The sequence below is a fragment of the Parus major genome, chromosome 1 (assembly GCF_001522545.3).
Source record: "Parus major isolate Abel chromosome 1, Parus_major1.1, whole genome shotgun sequence".
NCBI lineage: Eukaryota > Metazoa > Chordata > Aves > Passeriformes > Paridae > Parus > Parus major.
The window spans coordinates 37151233-37165316 of record NC_031768.1 but is presented as its reverse complement, the minus strand read 5'-3'; the positions used below and the strand labels follow the sequence as shown (position 1 = coordinate 37165316).

Here is a 14084-nt window from a genome sequence, read left to right as displayed (position 1 = left end):
ACTTCCATACCTTTGCTCACTTCAGTGGCAATTCACTCAGTCAGGAAAAGCAGATCCACTGAAAATGAGGATTTTGTGATATTTCTGTTTAAGCAATATAATTTCAGGAAGGTGGGGAAGGTGTTTATGCAGTGTGGTGAAGCTGATGTTTTAAATCTTTTGGATATGTTGTGCTGTCAAATTCTGTATTAGTAGGATTAAGATAATTGGTGTTAAAAATTAAATATCCTTATTGTACACATTTTTAGAGTATTTTTGCATTTTAAAATGCTTTAAAAATTGGCTTCACAGCTTGTTTGACTATTGTTTGTGTTTTCCTTTTGACATACAGAGTAGATGAATCATCAAGCTATGACCTAACATACACAGATGTTCATTTTAAACCTGGTCAGATCCGAAGGCACTTCATTGATGTTCCACAGGGAGCTACGTGGGCTGGTAAGGAAAATAACCACATTAACTAAATTAAAGATTGCATCTGCCAGACTTGACAAAGTTAGTTTTAAATAATTTTGAGTTCTGCCTGAATAAATACTGAAGGTTTTGGCCCATGAATATGTAAATATTTGTTTGATTTTTAATCTCTTAGATGAGTTATTTTGAGTTATTTCACAGTTTTTAGTGTAGTGGGAACTTGATTCTAAATCTTAAAGAAACCAGCCAATAACAATCTGAAGTGGTTGCGTATACCTAGAGGAATATGCCCCATGTTTAGGTAAAAATATCAGTGTCTGAGGCTTACCTAGTTTTTAGGGTGTATAGATGTAGTATTGGAAGAAGTTGTAACTGAAGAATATGTGATTTTTCACAATGGGTAAAAAGCTCATAATTTTGCAAGAAGGGAAAAAAAGGGTTTTTTTCCCTTGTCTTTCTTTGTGAGAATACTAAACAATAGACCTTTCAAAAATCTTTCATTTAGACTGAAGTTAGTGATAAGACTCTTAATTTGGAATTCAGCAGTCTGTCCTATACAGATAATACATATGTACTATCTGATTAACTTTGACCATTTAATTGAGAATTATTTCTCTTTAACCATCCTCTGAATTTAGCTGGTTTTCATTTTACCTGGAAGGGCTTTTGAAATTGATAGATAAGCATCCATACATGTGGAGCAACTTGGGGTACTGCATAACTTCTTAAATTACAAATTACTTGTGAAAGTACTGTTTGTCTGGTGAATCTCTGCTTTTCTAAAATTGTTGTGTCTTCAGACTAAATTTCCTTTTTTTTTGATCTAGAAGTGACAGTGTGTTCGTGTTCAGCTGATGTGACTGCCAAGTTTGTGCTTCATGCTGTTCAGCTCGTGAAACAAAAAGCATACAGGAGTCATGAGTTCTACAAATTTTCATCCTTACCAGAAAAAGGCTCAATTACTGAAGCATTTCCTGTCTTAGTAAGTTAGCTTAGGGTGGAATAAATAAAGTAATGTATAACATATAATATATAGTAATATATCGTATATGTATAGTTATTTACTGTTATAGCATATAACAGTTTAATAACATAACTTATTTGGGATTTTGTTTTCCTGAGAAAAGCCTGAAACCCAAAACATTGTGTGCTTGTTACAGTAGTCAACGCATTTAATTTTCAGTTTTGAAAAGATCTTTAAGAGCTTGCTAATATTTCTGAGCTATTTTGTGATGTAATACACATTAATCTCTTGAATTTGTTTGTACTTGTTCATACAAGGCCGTTTGTTTCCCTTTCAAACAGGGGCTATGACTTGTTGAATAGTTCAGTATATTTTGCCTTTAGTGGTTAATGTGGTACTCTGGGACATCTTCATTTTGAAGCCACAAGTAACTGACTGGCTCACATTCATACATCCTAGGTACAGGAGTCTTTGCTTGGATAATGCTAACTTGAGAGTCCAAAACAGTCAGGGAATGAGCTAACAGTTCAGGGGTGTGGATAACAGAGCCTCCTTCTCAAGTTTGTCCCATTTTGCTTAGTTTAGTTGTATAGCTCTAATTCCAAAGAGTAGTTATAATTTCTGTGTGATTCAGTCCCTTACCTTCCGGAAATATCAGGTGGGGGACCATAAGCTATGTTGGTCCCATTGACACATTATGAATTTCATCATGTTAGTTAAAAACTGAAACAAAAAAACACCCAGAAAACTCACCAAACAGACAAAAGCAAAACTAACCCAAACCTCTCAAGTTTTGTGTCATCTTACTTAGTCAGAGAGTGAGATCTCTTTTCCTAATACATGTTTTTTAAGGGACACACTAAATTTAGATTTAACTAGATTTAACTCATCTAAGAGCTAACCTGTCTGCCTCTATTGAGGGGTAAGAATGGAAGACAGAACATTTAAAAGCATTACCTTTCTGTGTAGGGTATACCCTGGCATTCTTTGTTTTGAAGCCTTTGTCAGTCACGCTGTTTTGTTGAAATTGTCTTGTGTTTTTTGAACCAAGTATAATGTCTTACTCAATACTGTATAAATCTGTACAACTGGAGTAAACTGGGCATAAGAAGTCTTTTTTGAGTTGTATTCTAATTTTTTTTTTTTTATTATTTTTATTTTTTATTTTTTGGCTTGGGTTTAGGGTGGCTGGGGTCAATAGAAGAGGAAGACGGGACCTGGAGTCTAACTTTGTGCTTTTGTTATTCAGGCTGGAAAAACCATTGAATTTTGTGTTGCTCGGTGGTGGGCAAGCCTTAGTGATGTTAGCATTAATTACACAATTTCTTTCCATGGTGTACTTTGTGGTGCTCCTCAGCTAAACATGGTAAGTTTTCCAGAGTGCTTATATTGAATTATTGTGAAATCCTATGGTATCTCAGAAAAAAAACAGCTTTTCTTCCTTCTTGTCCATCTTTAGAAACAGTAGAAGTGTTTTTGTATATGGGACTTCAATGTTCTCTCTTAAAAATTGTAAAATAGGAGTTCAGTCCCAGAGAAATCCCAGTTATCATTTTTTGTGATTGTTCTTCTATGCCTTTTCATTATAAACCAGTAGTGAAAAAAGGAAGGGAAAAAACCTGCAAAAAAACAACCTAAACTCAACACCAGTAGAAAAAACATACTAAATGGCTGAAAATATGCTTACAGTACCAAGTGTTTTATGTAAATAAACTTTGCTGGGACCACAATTCTTCAACTTGAATATCTAGACTACCATTGCTAGATAGTAGTAAATAGTAAAATAAACAGCATTCTCAATAGCATATTGAGAGTAAAATTTTGTTAAAATATATTTTCTATTCAGTGTTCTGTTGAGATGTCATGGTTGGCTTGAGATTCATCATTTAGAGCAGTTGAAGGTACAGTGGGTAGGGCAGTGTCATGATTCCTAATGGTCTGTGATACTAAAGGATTGAAAAAGTTGCTTAAAATGTTAGTGAGATAACTACAGTACTTTGTCTTGGTCCTATGTTCTTTGCTGTCCTGTGCAGCCTGGCTTGGCTTGACCCTGCTTCCCTCAGGAGAGAGCTCTTTGAGAGCTGGTACCTACACGAAGCAGCGCCATGCTAATCTGTCTTGGCTCTTGCCTTTTTTTCAGCTACAGCCCACAGCAAATTCTTGCTGTCCCGTGGGTGAATTTGGATGTATTCAGGCTCTAAGAGTTAAATAAACTGAGGAAGAAATAGTGGGTGCAGTGTGTTAAGGTACCAGGTCTTTAATGGTAGAACAGGAAAAGAACTGTTCGTGATGGTGTGCACAGAAGCTGCCCGCAGTCCAGCAGGATTGTACCAAATGAATAATGGACAATGAAAAATAGAAGAATACAAATAGTCTTGCCCTTCATTTTTGAGCATCAGTAACTTTCATAAAATATTTTTCAATAGTGCTCATATAGTAGTGTCTTTGTCATGGGATACTGCTAGAAATAAACTTTTCAAATTACTTTGCCCATCACCAAGTCTGTGTATGCAGTATTGTTTCTCTTTTGCAGAGTTAATCTATTCTGTAATAATAGTCCTAGGAAGCACCATAAAATACTTGTTTTAATATTCTATATTGTATATATTGAATTACATATTGAAAGTAAATCACCCTAAATGCACAAATTCAGTCCTGCCTGAAGTATGACTTACCAGTTCTGTACAAAGTATTTAAATTAGGAAGGGAAAAAAAATCCACAACTGGAGCTTAAGTTTTATTTGTAAAAGTTTTGCAAGTCCCAGTATTATCTGCTGTTGTAAAATAGAGGTGCACTTGTGACACTTTCCAAATTACACAAATGACAAATTATACTTGAAGTATAAATAATTACAGCTTATGTTGTGTTTTGAGGGTCATAACAGGTAGTCCCCATCTGATGTTGTAAGTGCACAGAAACATAATTGTTCTATACTCCTCTTCTAGCACGCTTCAGAAGGCATCGTACGGTTTGATGTTCAGTCCCTGTTGAAATACGAAGATATTGCTCCATGTATAAATCTGAAAAGCTGGGTTCAAACGCTCAGGTAGAGTATCTGGGCAACTGTTTTGGGAGACTGGGAAAACTCCTCATAAGTAGAGTTAAAACAGTAATACATTAGCAGTGAAATTCAGGATTACAAAAATATTCCTGTCAAATTCAAAGTAGCTTTGGATGCATAAATTAATTTGTCAGCATTCTCTTCTTTGTGGTGACTTTTTCAAGACAAATTACTTTTCTTTAAGCAAATTTGAAAGATGAAAACTTTACAAAAATATTCCATTGCTTCCAGACACTTACAGATAAGAGGTAGTTTAATATCTAAAGAAAAAATTTGTAGAGTTATTGGAGTTATTATGTGCTACTGTTTGTTGTCTTGTTTGGTTTGGTTTCATTTTTTTTCCTAAACAGCTGCTTGGGATTCTGCCAAATTTTGGCCTGGGAGGACTGTCCTCTCTCTCTTGCTTGACTAAAAAGTGTTTTTGTAGAATCTGGTGCAGATTTTTTGGGGGAAAGCTGTGTTTACCTTGTTAGTTAGACACATGCTGATTTGGAGAAAGACCTCTGCTGGAAAATTTCTAAAAGGTGCATCTGTTATTAAAGTTGGTCACTTCAGAAGGATAAAGAAATCCCATGTGGTTCAAGTGGTACTTTTGAGATGTGGGACAATTTCACAGTAGTCAGTAATCCAAAGTTTTCCATTATTTGGGCCTGTCAGTGGGGAGTTGGGGCTCTGTCTGGAGCTTTTGGGTACTTGTAACTGAAATTGAGGTTGCCAGGGGTTTAATGAACATATTCCTAATGTTAGATTCAGAAATAATCCATTTGGTGTGCCCTAAATGAGGAAATAAAGCAGTCCCTCAACACAGCTTTACCTCATTCTTGGTTGGAAAAATGGAAGTGCTCTCTACTCCTTGTAAGGCACTCATCTGACAGTAAATGAACTGCAATTAAGTAAACTATAGGGAAATATTTATGTATTTAAATTAAGGCAGGAGTAGGATCTCTTGAATGAGCTAATGAGTCATAACACAGAGGGAAAATTAATGAATGGCTTTTCATTCTGTCTCTTGTTTCAAATGCTTGGAGGCTGGGTGAATGTTAGGGAGGTATATCATGTCTTGTGGTATTACTCAGTTCTTAAGGCTTCTGTCAGCAGTCTATCCAGTGTCTGCCAGACTAGGAAACCTGGGTTAAATGGACTTGTGGGCTGACCCAGCACCCATATCTAACGGGGTGACTAGTCTGTGTCCTTGGCAATGAAAGACCTGGCAGAACCTAGAGACAAATTCTGATTATGTAGTTAGTTATCTGCTTTAATGAATGAAATGTAGACTTAAATGATGCCAGACCACCCTGATTCTGCTATTTTTTATTTCTGAAGCTTTGATTTTTTTCCTATATCATTTATTATTTTGTTTGTATTCTTTGATGTTTAAGGTCTAAAATGTTTGGCTGCCCTGAACTTTGGCTGCTTTTCCCAGCTGTATCTCAGTTAACATATACACTCTGTAGTGTACATTCTTCTGTGTTACTACTCACATTTCTGTAAGGCTTCTTACATTCTCTGAAGATTCAACCTTCTGTAACAAAGAATTATGAGCTGTTCTGTCTTCTAATTGCAGTGACAGTAGTCTTTCAGTTACAAATGCAAGTGTTGATTTCAGCATGGATATTAGAAATGCAACTTGATTTTTTTTTTTTTTGCTTAAACTTTTAATGGCCTTTAATTTCGAGAATTGAGACATGCTGACTACATTGGCTTCTCTTCTTTTTTTGGCAGTGTCTGTAGTGTCATTAAACCTTGTTTTTGGACTGACATTAATTTTAACTGAGGAATTTATGCTGCTTGGATAGTTACAATATATGAGATGTTATGGCATGTACTGAATTCATTTGTACCTCAGAACATGTTTCTACTTAAGCAAGACAAATTTTGATAGAGGATACGTGTTTCTCAAGAGAACCTTTTGTTGTTTAACTGCAGACCAGTGAGTGCGAAAATAAAACCTTTGGGCTCCAGAGATATTTTACCAAATAATCGTCAACTGTATGAGATGATTTTGACCTATAACTTCCATCAGGTAAGGGTTATGCTAGTTGGTCTTTTTTTTTTTTTTTTTGAAGTTATTAATAAATACAGCATGTTTTTTAAAACCAGCTCTTAATTTTAACTAGATTTCTCTTAGAAGGGAAGTCTAGATTCTCACTCTAGACTATCAACAGTCAAATTCTGATTTGGTCCACTTTAAAAGCTTTTGTTGTTTGAAACAGGCTACAGTTCAGTTATCTTTTTGAATATGCATGTAAGGATTGCACTTGTTTTATTCTATAGTAGACTAAATACCTTTACCTTTCTTTTAATAGCCTAAGAGTGGAGAAGTAACTCCAAGCTGTCCACTTCTTTGTGAATTATTGTACGAGTCTGAATTTGATAGTCAACTCTGGATTATTTTTGACCAGAACAAAAGACAGATGGGTTCAGGAGATGCCTATCCACACCAGGTACAGAGTAATCTGTTTATTTTACCTTCTGTTTGCTGCAAACTGTGAAAGAAAAAAAGTGTTAATTCCTTTGCACCTCCCAGGCCTCCTGTTAGCTCTTCATATTTTCTGATGTATAGTTTTAATGTTTTTATGTATTCACAAGAAGACATACAAGGTTCAATGGTGATGTATTTGTATCAAAAAAAGATAGATATGTGTCCATGAAATAGAACATGTTTGTTTGGTTTTTTTCTCTCCTGAGGAAGGAGAAAGAGGAAAAGCTGTTAACTTCTGATTTCTTGTGACTTTACCTGGTGCTTTTCAAGAAATGAATTCAAAATCATATTGTTCTTCGTTTTTTTTTCCTACAAGGACAATGCCTTAAACTTCTCTGTGCAAGGTGGAAAGGATCCATTATTTTTCCTGTAGTCTGACTGGTGTGCTGATAGAGTAGAGACTTCTTCATTCATGAATGCTGTCCTGTGTGCTGTTGATATCTTCAGACAGCCTTTTTCATGCTTCAGCTTCATTTGCTTCCTGTTGCCGTCTTTGAAAGGGAGTTTTTTGCCCAATGCTTGTAGATACTCTATGGGACCCTCTTTCTGCTGCAACAGACTGTGTGTCTGAATAATGGGGGAAGTAGAGAGAAATTCTAAAAAAATTAAAAAGGAAAAAAAAACCATAAAAGACACATTTTACATATTTTTTTTGTTTTGAAACTTATTTTTACCAATCTAAAATCACAGTTGGACATCAGCAACGTAGAGTTAATTTTGATAGGTTGATCATTCTGGAAGTGTACAAAAGATAGTTTCAAGAGACATGCTTAAAAGTTTATAAATTCTTTTCAGAAATTGCATTGTGTAAGCTTCTGCATTTTTAAGATGCTCTAAAATCCAGACATCACTGCAGTGCTTTGTTACTTAGACCTGGTGGACTATCATGCTGTAAATCTCTGGTGTTGTGCATCATATGACAATTCTGAAGCAGTTCAAAATTATTTCATCTGGGAAGAAATACCAACAGGAAGCACGACTCTAGCTCAGGAGAGGGAGATTCTGGGAGCAGGGTAGTTCTGAGTTATTGTTCCTTTCTACTTGGGGCTGCCTTCTGTATTACTGCAGCAATATCAAAAAGAAGGCTTATCATACTCTACTGCTCAAAACAGCCACATCTTGCCCTGTTGGTTGATAAAAATGAAATGTTTTCAAAACTAAAAATTTGAGAGTCTGGAGGTTTTTTCCTTGTGTAGTTTGGGGTGGAGAGGGATTCTTAGTTTTGTTGGGGTTTTTTGTTTGGTTTTTTTTTGAGTTTTTCTTTAGTAATGGAGATGATGTTATCTGCATATTCCTCAGTAACAAGCTCAGGACAAAGAGTCTGTCAGCTCTTTAAACTGCATCTCACAGGATTACTGGGCTCCTTGGTGTGAATATTGGTATAGTGTTTGAGACAGCAGCAGATGTTCTGTGATCTAAACTGCAAAGCACCCCAACATAGTAAATTGAAAGTGTATCAAGGCAAACCTGCAGAGGTTTTCAAATGAAAACTTAACAGTTCTGATTATTATTTTAACAGTTAAAACAGTACTAAAATAGGAACAAATTATGTCAGTCTGTTTTGTGGTCTGAAAACTTAATTATTTTCAGTCAATACAAAATGTGTTTTGGCTGCTATCATGTCTTGAAAGCACTCTTGTTTTCAGGAGATTCCAAAACCAAGCAATCTAGTATAGTTTAAATAGCTAGAACTATATGAATATATGACTGTATAGACTATGGATTAAGAATATGACAGTCTCTGGAGTATGGAGGTTTTTTTATGAATGGTGAAATATTTAATCATCACATTTATGAGAACTTCTTTCTTTCTTTCAGTATTCTGTGAAACTGGAAAAAGGAGATTACACTATTCGGTTACAAATTCGTCACGAGCAGAACAGTGAGCTGGATCGCATCAAAGACCTGCCATTTATTGTTTCTCATAGGTTGTCTAGTACCTTGAGCTTAGATATTTATGAAAACCATAGCCTTGCTCTCTTGGGGAAGAAGAAATCCAACAGTTTGACATTACCACCAAAACACAGTCAGCCATTCTTTGTTACATCTCTGCCTGATGACAAGTAAGTTACGAAGTGCTGTTTTTCTCACCTGCATCTAGGCAGCTGCCTCTGCATCTCACTAAAATGATACTTTAATATAAAGTCTGCCTGTCCAGGCTTGGTTAGTACTCATGTTGCTCTTTGGCTTCTTTATTGTAGTTTTCCATGAAATCTTAGTCAACCTGGTTTTAACACTGAACTTACTTTTTTTGAACAGAATACCTAAAGGAGCAGGACCCGGATGTTACCTTGCAGGAAGTCTTACTCTGTCTAAAACAGAACTTGGAAAGAAAGCTGTGAGTATATGGAATGGATGACAGGGGTTTTTTCTGAAATTTTTTCTAGTGAGCAAGTGGCATGCCAGGAGGTGCTGTATTGTATGAGTTTAATACTTTAAAGAGCATTAGGTTTGTTAACATAATACATTTTAGAAGCAGTCGTTTCATTATAAAGTCAGCATAACTTCTAAGTAGTTCTGTTATTATTTTCATCTTCTAATTTCGAATACAATTTCATTTTCTGTATTTTGAATTTTAATTCTGTTGCTCTGAAGTCTTTTATTTCTAGAAGCAACTGCTTTCTTGTTGGTGTGGAGCCTTTAAAATTGACCTTATGTAAATCCCTAGCTTAATGTAATTTTTGAATGAAAAATACGTGCATACAGTGTTAAGTGCATGTTGGTTCTGTAATACACTTTGTTGCATGCATGCAATATTCAGCAAAAAAAAATGTGCTTTCTAAACACATACATGTTACTATTACCAAGTAGTAGGAATTTTGCTGACTCAAATACATAAACAGATTTTCTTATCTGTTACACACTGATGTTGTCAACCACTAGTATGATTGTATGCTTCAACAGAATGGCATAAGATCTCTGTGTGTGAGGCTAGGAAAAAAGATGAAGGATCGTTTTTTGCTCATAAGACAGCATCCCATGAAGAACATTTTTTAACTTACATGACTCTATAATGCAACAGTGATTATAGTAACTGTCACTTTTCTGTGTATCTGGTGCTCTAGTGTTCAGAAGATTCCCTTAGCTGTTTTTAAACAGATGGAAAACCTGAGACTAAATTTTAGTCAATCCTGGTGACTGTTAGTACTCAGAGGTAGTTGATCTATGTCCATGTATTACTAGATGTGGCTGAACAACATGTGTAAAACTAGAGTATGTCTTCATAGAAAATAAGTTTCTGTGAGTAGGTTGGCATATACTTTTAGATCTTGTTGAGCATAAACATTTAGTTAATTCAGTCTGAAGTGGTTGTACTTTTGGGGCAGATTGCATATAACTGTAGGTGAGAATGTATCAGGAGGATTTATGTATCAGTGAGGAAAAACCCAGTGACTAGAGCTCTAAAATATCTAAATATTTGTTTGTGATTTGTGCGAGGTTGCAAGTGTGCTTTTATTAAATCCATGATAAATCCATTACACTAGTGTAATTCAGTTTACCTAGCTAGAATTGTGCGCTTCCTTGAACTCTTGGTTGCAATCTTGCATGTTTTATATTAAAACCAGACTAAGTGGGTATCTGCCATGGTTTCTGAGATAGGAAGCAGGAGATAGGTAGATACAGCCTGTCAGATTTCATGTGATGCAGAATACTTAATACCTTACACAGAAATTCTTGCTGAGGTGTTTCTCATGTCATAGCCTAAGGCTTTACTGCTATGGTCATATTTCTATGGAAAAAGGATGGTATGAAATAGTACCTGATACTTTCTGCTGCCTTTAGTGCCTCAATATGTACCAGGATACAAGAAAGGAGTACTAGGCAGCAAAGTTGTCTCTAAGTCAGTGGATGGATGCAAGGTAGGGGAAAATGTATCTAATTTGTCTATATTTATTATGAAATAGAGCAATGCCACTAAACAGTCAAAAGTCTAAAATTCTGAGACTGAATTCCTGTAATTTTTAAATTGAAGCTAAGTGGTTAACAACACTTGCTTATATTGCAAGAGTAATGGATTGTATATACAGTGATGCATTGTTTTATTAATTTTAAAAACCTGAAAGAGCATGCTTTAAGAGCATGTTTGATCATAGATGTGACTCTCTAAAAGCTGGAAATCTGTAGGTTGGAAGTATAACTATAATTGTACAGAGAAGGTGTCTCCATCCTGTGTGGTGTGTGCATGTTTTCTTACAGTGTGTTATTCTAACTCCCAGGGGCAGTCTGCAGCAAAGCGACAAGGAAAATTTAAAAAGGTACTGAATGCTAGTTTTTGAAAAAGATATACTGAAGTCTTTTTGCATATGACTTAAAGAATTTGTCTACCAGTCTTGGTTTTTAATTTGTCTCCTTTATCTACCTGCTTAGACCTGATTTTTATTTACTTCAGCATCTTAAGTATGTTTACGGGTAGAATGATAAAACAACTGCTGTAATGCGTAGCTGAGAGGCACGTGAGCATCTGTATACTTCTGCAATAAGTGCTGTAAAAATGCATGTGGTGTTAGTGGTCTGCAATTTTTCTTGTTATTAAATACTCAGTAATGTTCAGTGTTTGTGGTCAAGACTTTTTGTGGCAAATGTTTCTGCCTATTCTGTCTGCAGATTGAGAATCAAATGTGAACCTAACACTTTGAATTGAATAATTAAATATTTAAGTGTATTCCCAGTCTACTAAATTGAGAGTTGTCTTCTTTACAGTTATAAAAAATATACAGTAGGAAGCTAGAGTATGTACAGTCATGTTAGCAGGTGGTAGTATTCACAGAATGAATTTTGGAGCATTTATAAGATAGTTTGGAAAGGGGTGACTTTCAGTATAACAGTGTTTAATATTGTGCTTTCTTGTATTTTCACATCAGATTGATAAAATATTTTGCCAGCAGTCAGTGTGAAACAGTTTGTTTAAAAAAATGCAAAAATATGCTTCACTAGACTACCTACATAAGGTTGCTGGGTTTTTTTCTTGTTCTTAGGTTGTATTTATTTTCTGTTGATTTCAAGGTACTTTGTTCATGCAGGCTTCTTGTTAGAAGTAAGACCTGAGAAACATGAGTAACATAGTTTATGGTCATATTCCGTTATTTTGCGAATAGTAAGCTGGAAGCTGAACCTGCTGACTTACTCTGGTTGTGGTGTAATAACCATGTGGGAATGAGATTAGGCTTTCCAAGAAGCATTTTAGTGTATGTTGCAGAATTTTATTTTCATACCTAATAATCATGCAGATCACTTTCAGAAAGATAATTTAAAATCCCATGTGAATGCATGGCTTCCTGGTAAATAGGGTATAAGATCTTCACTAAGTGAATCTCTAACAAGGGAATTAAACTCTAAGAATAATAATACAATTGGAATAACAAAACCTATTAAACAGATTCCAGAGGTTGTGGTTTTGAGGGTATTTTTTTGGTGGGTTATTTTTTTTCCTTTGGTTTTTGAACAGAGATTTGTAATCAGATCTGAGCACTAAAACCACCCAAGCCAAAATAAAAACTATCCTTGTTTCTTCCATCTGTTACTCACCCAGTGTACTAGCAGCACGTAAACTACTGGATTTCTGCAGAGCTCCATCAAAGAGCTCTTCAGCATCTTCATTAATGGCTTGGACATGGGACTGGAAGGATACTGAGCAAGTTCACAGACACTGCAAAACTGGGAGGAACTGTTTCTCCCTTGAGGGCAGGGGGGCCCTACAGGGAGGCCTCAGGGGCTGGGCAATCACAACCCATATGAAGTTCAGCAAGGGAAAATGCTGAATTCTTCATCTAGGATGGGCCAACCCTGGATGTTCAGTACAGACTGGGGAATGAGATGCTGGAAAGCAGTGCCATGGAAAGGGACCTGAGGGTCCAGGTCTACAGAAAGCTGAACATGAGTCAGCAGTGCCCTGGCAGCCAGGAGGGCCACCCATGTCCTAGGGGACATCAGGTACAGCAGCTCCAGTGGGATTGTCCTGCTCTGCTCTGGGGTGGCCTCACGTGGAATATTGTGTGCAGTTTTGGGTGTCACAATGTCAGAAGGACATTAAACTGTTAGACAGTGTCCAGAGGAGGGCACAAAGATGGTGAAGGGCTTTGAGGGGAAGCCGTATGAAGAGCAGCTGAGATCACTTGGTCAGTTCAGCCTGGAGGAGACTGAGGAGAGACCTCATTGCAGTCTGCAACTTCCTTATGAAGGAAAATGGAGCCACAGGCACTGATTTCTTCTCTGGTGACCAGTGATAGGACCTGGAATGGCCTGAAGTTGTGTCTGGGGAGGTTTAGGTTGGATATTAGCAGAAAATTCTTCACCCACAGGGTGTTTGGGCACTGGAACAAGCTTTCCAAGGAAGTGGTCATAGCACCAGCCTGACAGAGTTCAAGAAGCATTTGGACAATACTCTTGGGTATATGGTGTGACCTGGGGACAGTGAGAGCCGGAAGCTGGACTTGATGATCCTTCAGCCCCTTCCAACTTGGCATATTCTGTGAAATAAAACATAGTGTATTTCAGAGCATTGCTCTGTAACAGCTCCAATAATTAATGCATTTTGCTGAGAATGCTACTCAGAGGCCTTCCTAGTTTAAAAATTTTTGTATTCACCTTGCCCTGTCATAAGTTTACATGCAGTTAAGACGTTTTCCAGCACAGAAAAGTTATTTATATATTTCTTCAGTGATGCAGTCAGTCAAAAAATTATGTGTAGATTTTTCGTATTTGTCAAAGATGTGTCTAGACCTTCTTGTAAGATTAGTAACTCTCCACAAGGGCACACTGCTGGCTCATATTCAGCCTGATGTCCACCAGGATGCCAAGCTGCTTTCCTACTGGATATCCCCCAGCATATACCGTGCCTGGATTTATTCTTTTCCAGATCTTGCACTTCTCTTTGTTGAACTTCATGAGGCTCCTGTTGAGCCCATTTCTGCAGCCTTTTGAGGTCCCTCTGGATGGCAGCAGACTCCCTGGCATATCAGCCACTCCTCCCAGTTTGGTGCCACTAGCAAACATGCTGAAGGTGCCTTCTGCCCCATTGTTCAGGTAATCAGTGAAGACATCAGACAGGGTTCAATCCAGAATTGACCCCTGGGGCACACAGTTAGTGGCCTCCAACTGCTGTCACTGACCACCTTCTGGACCCAGATATTCAGCAGGTTTCAATCCACCTGACTGCATCTCT

General features: G+C 36.8%; 1 protein-coding gene across 2 annotated transcripts in view; it reads left to right on the top strand.

Annotated features, from left to right (window-relative positions):
* TPP2 (tripeptidyl peptidase 2) overlaps window positions 1-14084 on the top strand; it is a 53557-nt gene that overhangs the window by 22745 nt on the left and 16728 nt on the right. Inside the window, exons 16-24 of one of the 2 annotated variants that reach the window (XM_015634147.3) lie at window positions 332-438; window positions 1242-1396; window positions 2628-2744; window positions 4325-4425; window positions 6367-6463; window positions 6747-6884; window positions 8741-8985; window positions 9182-9260; window positions 11140-11178. In XM_015634147.3, coding sequence (XP_015489633.1) covers window positions 332-438; window positions 1242-1396; window positions 2628-2744; window positions 4325-4425; window positions 6367-6463; window positions 6747-6884; window positions 8741-8985; window positions 9182-9260; window positions 11140-11178 — 1078 coding nt within the window. The remainder of the gene's footprint in view (window positions 1-331; window positions 439-1241; window positions 1397-2627; window positions 2745-4324; window positions 4426-6366; window positions 6464-6746; window positions 6885-8740; window positions 8986-9181; window positions 9261-11139; window positions 11179-14084) is intronic. The other variant, XM_015634157.3, reaches the window with a different exon arrangement.